This window comes from Grus americana, chromosome 1, assembly GCF_028858705.1.
Source record: "Grus americana isolate bGruAme1 chromosome 1, bGruAme1.mat, whole genome shotgun sequence".
NCBI lineage: Eukaryota > Metazoa > Chordata > Aves > Gruiformes > Gruidae > Grus > Grus americana.
The window spans coordinates 219,731,486-219,750,682 of NC_072852.1; the positions used below are offsets into that span (position 1 = coordinate 219,731,486).

At 54.3% G+C, this 19,197-nt stretch overlaps 1 protein-coding gene across 4 annotated transcripts in view; it reads right to left on the minus strand.

Annotated features, from left to right (window-relative positions):
* Positions 1–17,307, minus strand: part of DCHS1 (dachsous cadherin-related 1) — a 54,083-nt gene extending 36,776 nt beyond the window's left edge. For 3 of the 4 annotated variants that reach the window (XM_054813862.1, XM_054813861.1, XM_054813860.1), the window contains exons 1-2: positions 17,013–17,307; positions 10,830–12,640 (exon numbers count right to left, since the gene is read on the minus strand). In XM_054813862.1, the coding sequence (XP_054669837.1) occupies positions 10,830–12,581 (1,752 nt within the window). In that variant the 5' untranslated portion in view covers positions 12,582–12,640; positions 17,013–17,307. The remainder of the gene's footprint in view (positions 1–10,829; positions 12,641–17,012) is intronic. The other variant, XM_054813863.1, reaches the window with a different exon arrangement.
* Between the last annotated feature and the right edge of the window lie 1,890 nt (positions 17,308–19,197).

Here is a 19,197-nt window from a genome sequence, read left to right on the forward strand (position 1 = left end):
CACTCAGTAGCAGCTGCAGTTCCAGCAATAGATGCTCCCCCTCCTCTTTTCCCAGTCACGCACAGGCTAGCTCACAATTCTTCCTCTGAATCCATGCACTCCTTTCCTGTGCCCACGGGGCTGGGCAAATGCAAGGCATTTGGGAGGGCTCCAGCAACACAGTCCCTACATGCCTGTTAATCTTATAGGCAGAGGCCTACAGGATTAGTTGGGTTTTTCTCAGATATCCGTATCCCTACAAGAGGGCAGGAGCCTTGCACCAAGCCAAAGGCATACAGCACCCTAGTATCCCTCCACGTGCATATACCACCACGTGGCTCTGCAGCTGCCCCCACTTCTGTTCATAACCCACAGCAGAGGTCACAGCATACTGAGGTCCAGTGCAGAACAACAACAGGTACAGATTCCCAGGAGGTCTTTCCAACATAATCTACATGTCCCAGAAACATAAACATGCAGTGACACTCCCAGACACTGCAAACAGCAGAGATACAATATATCACGACCTACAAAGCCTCCACTCACCAGTGTCACATAGCAGAATGTACACATGTTCATGCGCTCAATCTCTATTGCCTTAACCTCACCTGCAGGCTGCTTCTCTCCTGCAGCACTGCCTTGGCTTCACTGACCCCCTGCTCTAACCCTGGGCCCATCTCTAGCACCTCCTGAACTTCTGTCTTGTGTGTTTTCACAGGTCCAGCATGTCCAGGGTCCATCTTTCATGCAACTCTTTCCACTCCTGGGTCCTAAGTAGGGCAAAGGCTCCTCATGCTGGCACAGGCTGAGAGTTCCCAGGTGATATGTAGCCAAAGAGAGAAAATACTCACTGGGGAAGGGAGAAAGAAGCATGAACCAACCCCCTTCCCAAGGGTCATGAGACACCCACTGTATTTGGCTTGGAACAAGTTTATACTAAAGCAAAACACAGCAGTGGTCAGCAGGATGCTGTGCTGTTCGTTAATGTTTCAGTCCTAGTTCATACTTGAGTCCTAACAAGATAGGCTGGCAATTTTAAGGTTATTTGGAAATAGGTTGTATGCTTGGATTTTGTTTCCTCCTTACATCAGACAAGGGAAATAAGAAGAGAACATGAGAGAGAACAGTGACACAGTGTGCAGCAGCACAGACCAAGAGCTGGACTGCAAAGGAAAACCTGATGGAGGGGAATTAAGATCTTGCTTACTAAACAAGTGAAGAAGGGGAGGGAGAGGCAGGGGGAAGCTGGGGAGGATATGCCACTTCAATATGAGGGGACAGCCTGAACTGGAGCCCAGCATCCTGGTGCTGCTGGAGGAAGCAGACAACCTGGAGATCCAGCTGGAGATCAGGGGCTAGAGACTGAGCCCAGGACCAGAAACCAATAGCATCCTTAGGGGAAAAGCTGCATTTCACTGCAGATTTTGAGACAATATGTTTCGTACAGGCAGTTGTTAATCAGTGCTGCAGCCATGCCCCAGAGCGGGATGGGAGAGAGGGGACAAAGGCACTCAAACGCTGACAGCTGCTGAGTGGGCAGTGATGTTTTGTACATTGGGCAGCCTCTTCATGTCTACAGAAGTTGTTTGTGACCACTATAAAAAGGCTGAGGATGTTCTCAAGTCTATGTGCATGACAAACAGTGAATATTTAGAGAAGTGATTAGCTGAATGCTGTAAACTCACACTTGGGAATATCACGACAGTCACGTGAATGCTAGTATGTAAAAGGCATGAGAAGTGTGCTAACTGAAAAACACACAAAACCGCAAGATGTTAAAATAAAATAGCTACAGTTTGGCACAATCACCACCTGTGTGCCAGGGAGAACTGGGAAAGGCCTAAAGGGTGAGAGGCAGGGGGAAAAGGGATAGGACAGTAAATGCAAAAGGAACTGCACAGCATAGTGGTAGCATAAGACTGGGAAATGGTACTGTTGGTTTTGCATTAAAAATCATAGAATAATTTGGGTTGGAGAGGACCTTTAAAGGTCCAACCATTCTGCAATGAGCAGGGACATCTTCAACTAGATCAGGTTGCTGATGTCAAGTCAGGAAAAGAAACTGGTTGAAAGTGACCATCAAAATATATTATTCCTTTGACATAATGGATGCAAATGACATGGCATGTGCCCCTTGTGAGCCAAGAATGTGTTAGGGAACCCAGGGGATGAACCTGATGCTGTGTTTTGAAGACTTTTCTTGGATAGGTATAGAAGAGCCCCCTACCACAGAAGGGCTCAGGGAATACATCTGGGGCATCTTCTGCTGAAATCACTAACTAATCATTGTAATTACATGAAAATGTAGCTGTTTGCATTCAATTCCCAAGTGGATTTGAATCTGGCAAGGGATGTCAAAGTCAAGAAGAAGGGCTTCTATAAGTGCACAGGTAACAAAAGGCAGGCTAGGGAAAATGTAGGCCTGGAGCTAAATGTAGGCCTGGAGAGAGGGGCCCTGGTGACACAGGACATGTACCGGGGTACTTAATGTCTTCTTTGGCTTAGTCTTTACTAGTAAGACTGATCTTCAGGAATCCCAAGTCCCAGAGACTGGGGTGAAGGCTGGAGCAGGAAGATATACCCTTGGCTGAAGAGGATCAGGTCAGTGAATTCTTAAGGAAACTGGACATATAGGTCCTGCTGGGATGCACCCATGAATGCTAAGGGAGCTGGCAGTCATTGTGAGGCCACTCTCAGGAATCTTTACTCAATCATAGTGTTTCGGAGAAGTGTCTAAAGACTGCAGGAAAGTAAATGTCACTCCTGTCTTCAAGAAGGGTAAGCACGAGGACCCAGGTAACTACAGACCAGTCAGCTTCACCTTCATCCCTGGGAAGGTGATGGAGCAGCTAATCCTGGAAACCATTTCTATGCACATGAAAGACAAGAAAACCATTAGTAGTAGTCAGCATGGCTTCACCCAAGAGGAAATCATGCTTGACCAACTTGATAAATGACTGGCCTGATAGATGTAGGAAAAGCAGTGGACATTGTCTACCTGGACTTCAGTAAGGCCTTTGACACTGTCTCCCACAAAATCCTCATAGACAAGCTGTTGATGAACAGGCTGGATGAGCAGACAGTGAGGAGGACTGAAAACTGGCTGTATAGCTCCGCACAGAGAGTGGTGATCAGTGGCCCAAAGTCTACCTGGAAGATGGTAACTAGCGGTGTACCCCAGGAGTCAATACTTAGTCCAGTCCTGTTTAACATCTTCATTAATGATCTGGATGATGAGGCAGAGTGTACCCTCAGCATGTTTGCCGACCACACCAAATTGGAAGGAGTGGATGATACTTCAGAGAGTTGTGCTGCCATCCAGAGGGACCTTGACAGGCCGGAGAATTGCGCCAACAGGAACTTCATAAAGTTCAACAAGGGGAAGTGCAAAGTCCTACACCTGGGAGGAACAACCCCGCGCAAGACTATATGCTAGGGGCCACCCAGCTGGAAAGCAGCCTGGCAGAAAAGGACCTGAGGGTCCTGGTGGACACCAAGTTGAAGATGAGAGAGCAATGTGCCCTTGCTGCAAAGAAGGCAAATGGTATCCTGGGCTGCATCAGGGGGAGCGTTGCCAACAGGTTGACGGAGGTGACCCTGCCCCCCTGCTCAGCACCAGTGAGGCCACAGCTGGAGTGCTGGGTCCAGTGCTGGGCTCCCCAGTACAGAAGAGAGATGGACATACTGGAGAGAGTCCAATGAAGGGCCACGAAGATGGTGAAGGGACTGAAGCATCTGTCCTGTGAGGAAAGGCTGAGAGAGCTGGGACTGTTCAGCCTGGAGGAGGCTCTGAGAGGATATCATCCATACATGAAAGAGGACACAAGGAGGACAGAGCCAGGCTCTTCCCAGTGGTGCCCAGTGCCAGGACCAGAGGCAATGGGCACCAACTGAAACACAGGAGGTTCCTTCCTGAAAAGGAAGCACTTTTTCACTGTGAGGGTGACCAAGCTCTGGCACAGGTTGCCCAGGGAGGTGGTGGAGTCTCCATACTTGGATGTATTGAAAAGCCATCCGGACATGGTCCTGGGGAACCAACTCTGGATGGCCCTGCTTGAGCAGGGGAAGTTGTACTAGATTATCTCAAGAGGTCTCTTCCAAACTCAACCGTTCTGTGATTTCCAGCCAAAGGCCCTCCTGAACCTCCCAGTTCCCCATTCAGCTCCAGTCCTTCTGAGAGCACTGATCTGCTCCACCAGCCCTGCACCACAGCCCTGACAGCATTGTGCAGCAGCATCTGCTACCTGCCTCTTCTTCCCTGCAGGTTTGGTGAGAAGACTTTGCTTGTGCGCCCTGCGGCTACTGCAGCTGGGCAGAAGAATACCTCATGGGAGTGCTGTGTCCAAAGTAGAGCAGAAGTGGATGACAAAGAACAGCAAGATGGCTTAATGTTAGGCAGAAAGAAACTGGAGCACCACTCTTAGGGAGCTATGACTGCTGTGAGGGAAGGAGGGCAGGTGCTGGGCAGGTGTGTCTCTCTGCATGGAGAATTGGGAGGACAAAGATTGGCATTGAGGCCTTGTTACTTCACACCCTCCTCCTAGTTCCCTAGCAAGACAGGAGGGAAGAGTGGAGCCAAGGCACCACAAAGTTCTTATGCTCCCCAGAGTCAAGGATGGATGGAGAAGCACAGCCCTACACTGGGGTCCTCAGCTGCATCACCTGTAGGAGTCAAGGTGTCTCCTTCCCACAGACCCATCTAGAGGGCAACATCAGAGCCCCTCAAATACAGCCATCCCTTGCCCTCCCAGCCTTACTGCAGGCCCATGTACCCCCCTACACAGTCCACAGTGCTGGAGAGGACGAAGTGCTTTTCAGCAGCTTCGGCCTCCATTCTCTGGCTGTCCTCCTCATCTCCAGCGAGCACAGTCAGCAGGCAGGGAGCTCATCTGGAGCACTGCCCTGGCTGGATCTCTGCTACGCACATGTTACGCTGTGGCTTTGGCAAACATCTGGCTCTGGGCTCCCGCCCCTCAGAGTGACGGCTCTTGGTGGGAGAGGAGGGGAGGCTGGCGCCAGTGTGGTCAACGATCCCACGCACGGCTCCCTTTGCCTGAGTGTGTGCCAGGCGTCCTGCCCTCCCCAGCCCTGGCACAGCAGCTGACCAGTTAAAAGCAGCCAGGGAGCGGCCACGGCTGCTATTTCAGGAGCCGTCTCTGGCTCCCGGGCTGCGTCTCAGCCTCCAGCATGCTCAGGCCTCGGGGGAGTAAGCGGGGTCAGGGTTCGGCCCCAGCGATTGTCCAGCACACGTGGCCGAGGCGAGGGTCAGACCCTGAGGCTGCAGGGAGTACCACGTCCGGGGGGAGCCCTCTGCACAGCTGCAGGCACTGCCTGCACTGCTGGCTCTCTGCAGGCCAGCAGCTACAGGACATGGGCAAGGGCTCCGGCTGGTGGTCCCACAGCCTTAGGCGTAGACAGGTGCAGGGCTGCCACAGCCATACACAGCAAGGTATGGAGAACAGGGGCAGCCTGTGGCCTCCAGCACTGCTCTGGGATGGGGTAAAGCCCTCAGTTTTGAGGAGGAGGGGAAACAGTTTAATCACAGACATTGGCAGGGAGGTAGGTGGAGGGTGAGGCTGGGCAACAGGCTGCAGGAGCCTGGGGGTGAACACTGCCCTTCTGGGAGTCCGGATGCCTCTGAGCGCAGGGGCAGAGTAAGGCACAGAAAGACAAGGAGCAAGGCTCGCACATGGGCACCCAGGTGTCCTCTCTGGTGGAGCAGAAGGGAGGTGAAACGGGAGCTGCAGCAGGGAGCTACAAGGCACTGGGAGCCCCAGCAGAGCATGCAGGAGTTCAGGAGCTGAGCAGGGCAGGTAAGCTGGGCCTCTGCAAAAGAAGAGTACTCAAGGTTGGGGGCTCAAGTGGGGCAGCAACAGGGCAGGGTGGGAAGTAACAGGGTCTGGTCATGGCCTCCTTGGGAGCACTGATGTCAAGAAGGACTCCACACCAGGGTGCTGGGCTGGAATTTAGCTGTGCTCAGGCAGGGAGTGTTCACAGAACAGGTCTACACAGTGAGATGGGGCACGGCTGGGCAAGACATGCGGGTGAGATTGGGGCTCAGGGCAGCACGAGACGGTGTACGCCGAGCAGGGTGACCCTGGAGAACAAGGCAGGGATGGGGAGCAGGAAGAGGCTGGAGTGTCCCAAGGGCCATGCAGGTGAGGGAGAGCATTGACAGCGAGAGCTGCCCTGGGGGCAAAACAGCAAGGATACCTGGGGGGAGCAGGCAACGGCAGCTGGCAGCAACCAAAGGGTGTGGAAAGAACAAGAGGGAGCAGAGACTGAGGGGACCATGCTGGCAGGCTGGGGCTCCAGGAGGGGGGCCACAGGGACTGGCACTTTGGAGGGCAGCATACACAGGTGTGGGGCTGTGGGGGGGGGGGCATGGAGGAGGGAGGGTGCGAGCAAGGACTGTGGGAGGAAGAGGAGTTATAAGGGACCTGGGGCTGAAGCAGAGGTGAGGGAAAAGGGGCAGCTGTGAGGGGGCTGGGGATCGGCCTAGAGGAAGGAGGGAGCTGTGTGAGGGGCTGGGGGAGGAGCAGAGCATGGGGGGAGAGCAGCGCGAGGGGCTGGGGCCTCTCGGCTGCAGTGGAAAAGCTGCTGCAGCTCCAGGGGAAATGCTACTTGAATTAATCATGGCGCTGGCTGCTGTGCCAAGCCCAGGAGGAGGCTGCTGGCAGTGCAAGGAAATAACTTTCACAGGAATTTGGAACAAATGCAGCTCTTCTGGCGGTAACAACAGCACTCACCTCCCCCACAACCTCCCCATGTACCAGCATCTCCCCCATGTCCCCACTCCTTGTGCACCCCCAGACTCCCACAGTACAGCCTGCTCTCCTGTATGCATGATGCACTCCCTCCCCTCCCACTGCTCCCCAGCAAGCTCACAGGCATCTCCTCATCTTGCCTCAGGAACCTTGCCTTCTTGTTTCTGAGGAGTGGGAGGCCTGGTTTATGTCGTGCAAAGGTCTGAAAATAGGTTAATGCTAAATCTCTTGTCCCAAGAAAACGAATGCATGTAGTAATGTCCTCCCCACCTCCTGCCACTCTCTTTGGCAGCAAAGTCAGTGAGCATTAGTGCTCTTGCTGTTCCAGTCCCCATGCATGGCTACTCCCCGTGTCCTCTCACAGCTGCCCCCTTCAATAGCATGACTGATGCATTAGGATTATCCTTCAAGACTCTCTTTTAGTAATATCGTATATGTGGCCTGGTGTAGCGTACAGCACTTCATGCAGGTCTTCCTATCTGGGGCAAAGCCCAAGAGGCTGTCCCGGTGCTGTGCATGCAGTACAGCCAGTCCCACAGAATCACAAATCAGTACTCAAACTTCAGAACTCATCAGACTTGTCCTCAAAATGGCAAGATAAGACTATGTTAGGTGTGTTACTGGTCAGCTTTTGATTTCTGATGTTCTTGTTCCCTAACAATTGTGTGTACGAACGCAAAGGAAATATGTAAACCCTGGTTCCAAAATCATTAATATTGGATCTATGCAAGAATCAATGATATGCACCATCTCATCTGATCTCATTCACATTTCTGTCAAATCAGTCTGTGCTTACAACAGCTCTCTGTGCTTTATGCTGGCTGCCAGAGGACAGACAATACTTGATTTAGCATGAAAAGTTAGAAAGGCCCAGAAAGACAATATCTGACCATGCATGCAGCTTGCTGGTACAAAGTCAAATGTTTAAAACAAATTTAAGCGAGCAGGGTGAATTTATACCAGAACAGTGCTTCACATCATGTAACCATAGCATTTGAATGTAGTCCGATGAGCCCTAAAGCTTCTATATTATCAACTCATGGCCACAGAGAGAAACAGAGACAACCAGTCAGTGATCCCTTGCTCTGCTTTCTGCTGGTGTTGTGTTCACTGATTCCCTGGCGTTTCTCTCTCTCATCTCAGACTTGAACTGCGAGTTTGCTATTTCCTTTGCTTAGTGCTCATCCAAAGTCTGCTACTGTGGGACCTGGCCCATGATAAACACAAGTAATAAATAAAGAAGATGTTATGAGATCCTTTTTCTTTCTCAGGAGCTCAGGCCAGCAACCTGCTCTGCTCATCTCTGTTTGTACACCAAACACAAAGACCGACCTGGCAGAGAGGATGGGGTGTGCAAGGGAGCAGGAGACCTGCAGCCGTTCTTCGACTCTCTTCTGGTCACTCACATGGACTCCCCACTTCCCCATCGTTCTGTCTGCCTATGGAGAGCAGACGTCACTGTCTGAAAATAGACCTGGTCCTCCCAGGGTTTTTTGCTTAGAAACATAGCAGTCTGATGGAGAATCGAACCCACTCAGTTCTGTGCTGACCTTGGAGGCTGTCCTGTGTCCTGCACATCATGGTGGCAGGGCCTGCTCGTGGCCTAAGCACTCGTGACCATTATGTGGATCTAGGCCAGATCCAGACCTTGACAGAGACCCTTTAACCTCCTGAGATAGAATGAGCCCTGATGCCTAGAAGCCACAGACAGATGGAGTCAAGCGGGAGCAATTGCACACAGGGGCTGTGGGGCAGCACACCTGATATGGGCAACCCTGTGGGACACAGTGCCGGCTGTTGGCCATCGAAGACTCTGACAGCACTTCTGAAGCCCTCCTGTTCGGAGCAATAGGGTTGCCGTGGCTGAGGGGTGCACACCGGGCAGCTGTGCTCTGAGACCTGGGCTCCCTGCCCCGGCTCTACCCGGCTCCCCGACCTGGCTCGCTCCTGCTGCGGCCCAGTGCCGAGCCGGCAGCCTGGCCAGCCTCCTTTCCCATCCTCTCACGTTTCCCGGCTCAGAGGAAGCAGCAGCAGATGTGTGAGCTGTTTGCTTTGTGCCGAGGCCACGCGGGAGTTACCTGTGCTCAGCCCAGACGCGCCGTTTCCAAACGAAACATGAGGGCTGAGCCAAGACCATCAAAATCTGGCCAAATCCTCAGTCGCTGCCGGCCGCTGGGCCAGCACCTTCCCCTGCGCAGTGTGGAGCTGGGCTGGCCCCTGCGCTACACCGGCCTCACCATGGCCAGGCAGCTGGACCAGCTTCTCTGTGGCATCCCCATGGTCCCGCACTGCCCCAGCTCCTCCACAGGTCCTGCTCTCCCTCCTGCCTGTCCCTGCACTTACAGTGACGAACCCAGCCGCCATCTCCAATTGCATTTCCAGAACGCCTTCCCACACGGCAAGCGGCACTGAGCAGGAAGGCACGGAGAAGGAGAGAGAGGGGCCCTCCCTTCGGGGGCTGCCGCAGCCGAGACATCCCTGCACACGCCTGGGGCCTCCATCCTCACCCAGGGACACATGGCTCCTCCACTCCCACCCTGTCCCTGAACCCACCCCCACCCTTAACCCCTTTCCCATCTATGTCCCCAGCCCTGGTCCTGCCCCTGTCACCCACCTGGGAGAGTGTGGAGCATTGCCCTGCACAGACCAAACCCAAATCTTCTCCCTCCAAAATCTTCCTCCTCATCTCCCATCCACTTCTTCTGCCCAGACTTACCCCCCAATCCCACCGTGACCCATCTCCTACCCCCCCCAGATCTGCCCCATCCTAAACTTACCCCTGCCCCATGTCCCTTCTCTATTCTGCACCTGGCCCTTGCTCCCACCCAATTCCTCCTCCCCCCCCCTCCCCCCACTCCTACCCCACGTGCCCTGCACTCCCCCACCCCACAAGCCCCTCTCCAGCACTCCCATCCCATACCGTCAGTCCTCTGCATTCACACACCCTACATGGCCCACACACCCATACCCCGCCATGCCCCAGCAGTGCACCCCAGCACACCCATAGACCAGTGTTTCTTGCCAGCTCCACGTCCTCCTCCGGGCCCATTTGGAAGCCTTTTTCCCTGGCCAGGTTGCAGGACCTCCTCCTGCCTTGTCTCATGGGCCCCAGAATTCCTGCTCTCCTCACACCCTCCTCCTGGCCCCATGGGCACTGCTCCCCTCACGCCCTACGACTCCAGCAAAGAAGTGCCCCAAACTTCACAGATGCTTGTCCTGAGGGACAGTCTGGACGTTGCCTTGGTTGGCAGTGCCTTGCTGCACTACCACGCCATTTCCCGCTGTCATCTCCAAGCCCCACATCTCCCCATCCTGGCTCAGATGGGCTGTATCACCTGTCTCCAGCAACCAGGGCTCCAGAGCCTGAGCTGTGATCGAAGCAGCAAGTGCAGGGAACACAAAATATATAAAAAAAATGAATGGCATCACTGGCACATCTTGGGGTCCACAGAACCTGTCAGAGGGGCAGCACCTCTCCAGGCCTCACCTGTGACCTCTCACTACATGAAGGCTGATGCAGCACATGTGTCTCAGCTCAAATCCCACAGGTGCTGTTTCCAAGGTAATATAACAATACCAGTTGTGCATTATTAATGCTAATGTTCACAACCAGCCTTACAAACACTGATGAACTTAGGCTAATGACCTCACATGGGGAGAGAGAAGTTAGCAGCTTGGCTACAAGGAGCTTCCTAGAGGTCTTACCCATGCTCCTGAGCATCATTTTCAATGGCCTGGCCTGCAAGGCAGCTCCACACTTGCGCAAGGAAAGCCTGGCATGGTTGGCCCCAACCTTAACTGAGGTCACCACTGTGCTTTGCACAAAGGACATCCTCAAGGTGTGCCCACCGTATCAGTGATATCACCCAGTACTCACATGCAAAAAGGGTGTAACAGTGCTCTGCCCCATTTCCATCTCACACTGATTGTGGGGATCTCTGTTCTAGCATTCCTGCTGCAACCGTTGCCCATTAAGCCATGAGAACTGCACCAAACAGCCTTCAGTGGCAGGTCTCCCATCCCAACCCTCTCACAGCCCTGGCCATGCCCTCCTCAAGCTCAGCTCCTGACAGTTGTACTTACCTGTAAGAAGCAGGTCCCAACAGGGGTGTTCTCCTTCAGGGACACATTGTAGAAATTACTCCTGAATACTGGTTCATTGTCATTGACATCCTGCAGGGCCACATGCACCACAGCTGAAGAAGAGAGGGCAGGGGTTCCTCTGTCCGTGGCCAGCACAGTCAGCTGAGGCTGAGGATCCTTCTCATAATCCAGTGGGGCAGCGGTGGTGATGATACCTGTGGCGGGGTCAATGGCAAACCAGCTGGAGTGGGTGTCATGGCCATGCACAATACTGTACTGCACCTCCCCGTTGGGACCCTGGTCCTTGTCACGAGCTGTCACCTGCAGGACAAAGCTGCCTGGGTACACAACCTCAGGGATGCTTTGTTTGTACTCCTGCTGGTCAAAGAGTGGAGGGTTGTCATTGATATCCATCACTTGCAGCACAAAGGCTGATTCTGCCCGCAGTGGGGGTGTTCCTGAGTCAGTAGCTGTCACCCGCAAATCATAGGAGTCTCTTTCTTCCCGATCCAGAAGCTGGTCCACACATATCAGGTAGATGATGTTGTCCTTGGTAGTGAGGGCAAACTTGCCATCCCCTCCTTCCAGTGTGACATTGACATTGGAGTACTCACCGTAGTCTGGGTCGGAAACAGAGATGCGTGCCACATACTGGCCGGGCTGGGCTCCCTCAGAGATCTGAGGGGAGCCATCTTCACTCAGGAAGATGATAGTCATGGTGGGCTGGTTGTCATTGTAGTCATGCACATGAATAGTGACAAAGGCTGTGGTGACCTCAGGATGGACAGCCTTATCCCTTGCCTGCACCACCAGCTCATGCACCTTCCTTACTTCATAGTCCAGACCCTTGTTGAGCTTGATGACTCCAGTCCGGGAGTCAATGGTGAAGTACTGGTCAGGATCACTCTGCCGCCGGTTGATCTCATAAATCACATCGCCATTGTCACCTTCATCTGCATCAGAGGCAAAGACCTGCAGGATGCTGCTGCCAGGTTTCAAATTCTCTGAGATGAGAGTATGATAGCGGCTCTGGTTGAAGCTAGGAGCATTGTCATTGATGTCCTGGATGGACACATCCAATGTCATCTGGGTACTGCGGGGAGGAGAGCCACCATCATAGGCTTCCAACAGCAGCGAGTATGATGAACGGTTCTCCCGATCCAAGACGTTGCTGACCACCAGGTCCAAATACAGGACCCCATTGGGTCCTCGACGTGTTTCCAGGCGGAAGGCCTGCCCCACATTCTCTCCCTTAATCACATAGCCTTGGGTATTGAGTAGGCCACTGTCAGCATCAAAGGCTGGATCCAAGGGAAATCTACTGCCAATGGGTGTGTGTTCTGGGATCTGGAAGGTGCTATGTTGTTTGGGAAAAGCTGGAGCATGGTCATTGATATCATTCACTTGGATGTTCACTTCTACTGTGATGCCCTCTGGGGTAACAGCAATGAAGCTGTAGCGATCCCGAGTCTCTCGGTCCAGGACACGAGCTGTTTTGATGATACCTGTGTTCTCATCTATCCCCAAGTCAGTGGTAACACCGCTGCCCTCCTGTGCTGAGATGAAATACATGTAGGCACTAGTTCCAGGGGGCAGGCCAGCACTGATGTCCCCAATGATGGTGCCAGCTGGCTGCTCCTCATCTATTTGTAGATCCAGGGTGCCCAGGACGGCAGAGCCCTTCCCTGCTCTCAGGCCCCCAAGAATTAGCAGCTCCAGCAGAAGCATGGCTGACCCCTTCATCTGCTCCATTGCTAGTGACTTGCAGAGCAGAGGGTGGCTCGATCTCCTTTGCAGTGTGCGCTTTAATCCTGCATGGAATGCAGACCAGAGGATGCTGGTTAAGAGGGAGCAGCAAAGGAAGGACAGAAAAAAAAACATGGAGAGGGAAGGCCTGCCACGTACCTGCTGCCCGTTTGTTCTGTATCACCTCTCCCTCACAAGGAGTGAAGGTGAAAATGTGTCAGAGCAGAGGGTGCCCAGAATGAAGGCCTGGGACAGCACCTAAAGTCAGCCAAGCAGGTCACACCTGACAGTGCACTGAGGTTAGCAGCTAGTACTCTATCACATAAGCTATTTCCTACATAGTCAAGCATTCGTCCCAACCACCTGCCCTCCTGGCAACACTGGAGCCAGCTGCCCTAGAGCAAAGTGTTCCTGTGCCTTTAACAGCTGAATGCTCCCTGTGAGGCTGAGAGAGACTGCAAGACAACAGAGATTTTTTGGACAAACAGCAGCCCAGCACCTCTCCATCCTGAAAAAAGCTGGTCTCAAATTGGGAGAGAGAGCTCAACAAGTGACTGTGTTGAGACACCCCCCCCCCCCCCCGACCCCCCCCCAGTAGCATGCCTTTCAGGACCACAGGCATATAGGTGCCAAAAAAACCATGAAGTGCAAATCTGGTGTCCCTGGGAGGGAGCAGCAGAACTGGAGCGGGCTTACATCCAGTGAACAATAAATCAGAATGTCTGTATTGCAAAGGATGTACCCACAACTGGGAATGCCTAGGATAAAATCAGAGAGGGCCCATTGTTTGGCCTGGCACAGAGATCTGTGGATGCCCCAAGCTGGTACCATGGAGGGTGGTGGCAGTAGAGTAGGAACGCAGCAACTCCCTCTGAACTGCCAGCTGCTCTGGCTCCTTCCCGGTCCCACACCCTCCACTGCTCACTCTCCTCCTTTGTCTCCTTCTCACTGCTCCTTGCTCGTTCTGGCTCCTTCACTCCATTTCCCCCTGCCGTAGCTTCATTTCACTGCAGCAGTGGGGGAGGGACTAGCAGGGAGGAGCAGCTCCCTGCAGCAACACCACTACTGGACATGCTGGACATGCTCCCAGTGCCCAAAGGCTGTCAGCCCCCCAGGGCTCTGCCCACCCTCCCTGCAAATAGCCAGAGAAACTCAGCAGTCAAGGAGCTTGTGAAGAACACCAGCCCCAGTGCTGCTTTCAGCCCCCGGTAAACGAGGCTTAGTGGTCTGCAGGGATGGCGGCAGCATGAGCTCACACTTGGACTCTCTTGAAAGCATTTGCTGCTGGTCCCATAACCACACTCAGGAGCCACTCATGTCAGACGTAGGACGGCAGGAACCTCCCTGTCTTGGGGGATGGAGGTGGCTGACTTTGCCTAGTTTGGGGACTAAGAATGTCAGCCCTTGATCTAAAGAACCCTATAGCAGTGTTAACCCTTTCCAGGGGACATAGGATGATTATTCCTGAGTCCTCTTTCCACATCGGGTTGGCTGTTTAGATTGGTTTTCCCTGTGGAAATTCTGGGTTAGCGACAGAAAGGAAAATATTAAAAAGTGTTTTCTACACACAAGGAAGTGTTTGTTTACTTCAGTGGGCATCCAGTGTCTGAGGTCTACGGCAAGTAAATCCACACACTCTTCCTGCACCTAGCAAGTATGAATCCTCATTATCTCTCAGCAGCAGAAGTCAAAAGAAGTTACTTTTATCCCTGTGGGCTGCTACTGGGGATCTGCACTAACTCAGTGGTCCTAGACAGGTCAATCTCTCTCTCTCTGTTGGAGCTAGTTAAATTTCCCCAGCTGGAGGGGTTAACTGCACACATCTAGAACATGCAGTGCTGGGGAATGGGGTCCAAGTGTGGTTCTGTGACAAAACAGCACCATCCTAACTGTGACCCAGCTGCTCAGGTCATGGGAAGGTACAGAGCAGAGGGTTTAAAGCCTTGGCAGGAGGTTAGACAAAAACTAAATTAAAAGGACAGTAGAAAAAAAAGATAGAGAGGGGGGAACCTCAGTGGCTGAGGACAGGATGAGGCTGAAAGGTTTTGGGCCGTGCCTGGAACAGATCAGGGCACAGATATGGGGGGAAAAAAACCCACCTGGTTTGATTAGTGATATGTCTCTTGAGAAGCAGAAGGGAGTGCTGCTGGCGAGGAGGAAAGAAACTTGAAAAACGAATCCAGGGAGTGTGAAGAACAGCTGAGAGCACTGGGGCAACCAGGGAACAGAAATGAGGGTGCGTGGGGTGGGGAACCGGTGATGAAAGTCTGTGTAAAATTCTTCTTTTCCATCATCCCTGGACACAAGTGGGTAGTCTGAGAGTCTAGATACTTTTTGAGTAAGAGATGCAACTGCCAGGTTGCCAGATTGCAGCAATCCAGGATGGGCAGAAGGCCATCCATGGTACTAGCACCACTCTGTTCCTATGAAGTTTGCAGGCTTGGGTCATAGAGGAAGACAGCAGTGACCTCAGTGGATGCAGAGTCACCAAATCTGAACAGCTGCTTCCAATTAACAGATAGCTGAGCGCTAGGGGCTGGCTTGACTGGTCCAGGCCCAGCCTGTGTAATGTGAGACAGACTGCCCTGCTCCTTCTCCGTCCCTCCCACCATCGGGCACTGAGTTCCTTAGTAAAAAAACGGCAGCAGAAGCCTCTGAAGAAAACTGAGAATCTGTCCAGAGAGGTATTTGGGGTCCAGAGCCATAGTAAGGAGGTTGACAGGAAGGGCAGCTAAAATGGAGTGAGCTGCAATACACATAAGCATCTCCAAGCCTAGGGCTGATAGGCCAGGGCACCAGGAAAGCCCAGCCTACACTTAGTACATAAGTCACATTTAGAAAAAAAAAACAACAAAACAGATACAGAATTACAGAGGGACCACTGCATGCATCCCTGTCTGCCTGCCAGTGGCACCTCGCATCTCATGTCAGCCATGAGGAAGGGGAAGCAGACCCACAGCGGCCCCAGCAGAGAAGCTGGAAAGACGGCACCCACTGTGCATGCCACAAACAGATGTCAGAGTGCTTGCTGTGCAAAAGCTCCATCAAAGCTGCAGATGCTGCTGATGCCATACCCAAAGTCTCACATGAGAGGCCGTGACTCATGTCATGATGTTTTTGAGACTCCAGTCCAGATGAGAAAGGATTCAGAAGCCCATTTAATCTTTGCTGAGCACCAGTCACTGACCTGGAATATGCTTTTCTCTTCCACATTCACACAGATCTCTCTCTCAAGAGTTTCAGATTATCTGCCCTCAGAACCAGACACAGCCCCGGCTTGCCCACAGTTCAGCCTCAGGCTAGCAACTCACTTTCAACCTCTACTTAGTCTGCCACTACCTAGTCATCTCCATGCCTCCTGGACCTCCTACCACCTCCCACCTGGCCCTTCAGGATCAGCACCCTATTGCTTACTCCCAGCCCAACCACACGGCCTCATTTCCCTTTGACAGCAGCTCTGAGCAGTGGCCAGCGGTGATGACCATCCTCTCATGAGGATGCAGTCAAGCTCCAATGCATCCTTGTGCATCCCATTTCTGTGCCACACCAGAGCTTCCTGCAGGCTCTCCTGTCTCTGAAAACACTTCTCCCACAAAGGAAGCTCTAATAAAATTTCCTCATGCATTAGCCAGTTCCCACAATCCCTGCCCATGCATCTCAGAAACGACTGGCCCCTGCCATACTGCATGCCCATCACAGAGGTGCTGCAGGGCCTTGTTTGCTTCCTGTCCACTGGTGCCCCCAGGCTGCCAGGGTTCTCTCTCCCTCAGAGCTCCTGGGCAGCCCGAGCCCCCGGCTCTTTGGGCTCCCCGCCCGTCCTGGGGCTTCCGTCGGGCCCACCGCCTGCTGGTGCTCCGTGTCCCCGTGCACACAGCCCCGTCCCCGGGCGCTCCCGGGCGTCCGGCACAGCGCAGTCCCTGTGCCGGAGCTCTGCCAGTCCCGGTCCCCGCTCCACTCGGGCCCGTAGCCCCCGCCCGGCGTCTCCGCAGCTTCTCTGCCGCGACCGCTGAGCGCCCGCCCCGCGGCGGGTCTGCCCCTGCCGGGACACCCGCGGCAGCGGTTCCGCGCCCGCACCGTCCCGCTCGTCCGCTGCCAGCGCCGGCCCCACTGCCGTCGCGACGCGGGCGAGGCCGGTCCGGCCGCGGATCCGTGGTGCTGCGCCGCCGCGGGCGCGCCCCCCCTCCCCAGCGCCCCCCCTCCCCCCCCCAGCCCCATTGTCTGCCTAGCGGAGGCAGAACAAAGCGCCCGGTCCCGGTCCCGGTCCCGATCCCGGTCCCGGTGCGGGTGCGGGTCCGGGTCCGGGTTCCGGTCCCGCTCGGCCCGGCCCGGCCCTGCCCTGCCCTGCCTTGCCCTCCGTGCGGCGATGCCGACGTGCGGAGCACCGGGCGAGGGCGGAGGGGCAGCAGGAGCGGGTCGGTCCCCAGCGCTGGCACTTACACCGTGCGTCCCGCGCTGGCGGCGATCACATCCCGCAGGATCCGGCCCCGCCAAGACGTCCCGCAGCCGCTCCGGTACCCCGGTGCCGCGGTCGCTTCGGTACCGCTGGCCGCTCCGGTACCCCCAGCGCTCCGGTGCCCTCCTGTGCCGCGGCCGCCTCGGTACTTCGGTGTGTCGGCCTCCCGGTGCCGCGGCCACCCCGGTGCCGCGGTCGCCCCGCGGAGTGCTCGGCGGCAGGCGGCGGGTCGGCGCTGGCTCGGCGCGGAGGCTCCTGCTGAAACCCGACCCAGCGCCGCCCTCAGCCCCCCGCTCCCCCCACCGCCCCCATCCCCGCCCCGCCACCGGAGCGCGCCGGCAGAGCGCGGCCCCGGAGCGGCCCCGGACAGGGGTCCGGGGCGATGGAGCGGCGTGGCGGGGTACGGGGCGCGAAGGGACCAGGGAGCAACGTCGGGGAGAAGGCCGGCACGGAGGCGGAGGAAGGGCTGCAGCAGGGGTAAAGAGGGATGAGGAGGAAGCAACGGGCGCTGGGAGCCCGGGGAAATGGGAAGGGGTAGGCAGGAGCAAGAGGCAGGGCAGCGGTGGGACGGGACAGGGCAAGGAAAGGGCTGGGCAGGAGATGGAAGGAGGCTGTGGGTGACACTGGGGACATGTGGGGACGTGATTGCAGAGGCACAGCCCATTCTCTGCTATCTACCGCAGTTCCTTCCTAAGCACTGAGCCCAGAGTCCAGTAACCTGCCAACACCTTGACTCACATCAGGGCTTCTAATGTCCATGCTGGAAGATAGTCATCTGTAGTGCCTGCATTGCAAGTGTTTGGGGCCCCACCAGTCTATACTAAGAGACAAACCAAGACTCCAGCAAGTGACTGTCTAGGCTTCTCCATCAGTGGCTGGCTCCCTGGCTCAGCTTGGCCACTCAGGCTGTTTTTCTCTGCTTCACACAGGCCGAGACACAGCGGTATTCGTGTGTCTGTTGGGGGCCACTCAGCCTCCAGGCCAATAATAACTACTGGGCCTTCTTTTATTTCTTAGTAGAGAAACTGCCATTGACTACTGGCTGTGACAGTCCATTGCTAAGATCATGTGCTATAAAGGCCACAGGTCAGTCTGCTTCATCAGGAAAATGCCTAGGTTCTTTCATCAGTGACAATCAATTCAAATAGAAAATATGGACCACCAGACTAATTTCATAGAGACGGAACCCTTCACAGAATCACAGAATGGTAGGGGTTGGAAGGGACCTCTGGAGATCATCCAGTCCATCCCACCTGCTAAAGCAGGTTCACCTAGAGCAGGTTGCACAGGATGGCATCCAGGCGGGTTTTGAATCTCTCCAGAGAAGGAGACTCCACAACCTCTCTGGGCAGCCTGTCCCAGTGCTCGGTCACCCGCAGAGGGAAGAAGTTTTTCCTCATGTTCAAACGGAACTTCCTGTGTTCCACTTTGTGCCTGTTGCCCCTTGTCCTGTTGCTGGGCACCACTGAAAAGAGTCTGGCCCGATCCTCTTGCCACCCGCCCTTTAGATATCGGTAAGCGTTGATGAGATCCCCCCTCAGTCTTCTCCAGACTAAACAGCCCCAGCTCTCTCAGCCTTTTCTCCTAAGAGAGATGCTCCTGTCCCCTAATCATCCTTGCAGCCCTCCGCTGGACTCTTTCCTGTAGTTCCTTGTCTTTCTTGTACTGGGGACTCACATGACTTCATGAGCTGGAGGTGGTTTCCTCTATTCAGGAACCCTCAAAGGATTTCTCTTCTGTGAACTAACCCAGGCACCTCTTGGGCCAATGTAAATTTTGAGCATCCACAGCATTGCATGGCAAGAAGTTTCCCAGGTCTGCAGCCTCTCAACATGAATTACCATCTTCTTTTGTTTGTTTTGATCTTGGCTTCTGTTAGCCTCATTTCATGCCTCTTTTATATTGAAAGACACAGTGAACAAAATCAGCTCTACAGAGTTGAACAAAATCATCCTCCATACACCACTTATGATTTCATTGTCCTCTTCCCCATTTCATCAAGAGGCATGAAATGAGGCTAACTAGATGGACTAGATGATCTCCAGAGGTTCCTACCAACCCTTACTGTTCTGTGATTCTGTGAGTCACAAGAGTTGGGTCTGGAGGTGTACTTAGGTGAAATATTGCATATGCTTCTCCTGTTCTTCCACACCTTCCTGTGCATCCACT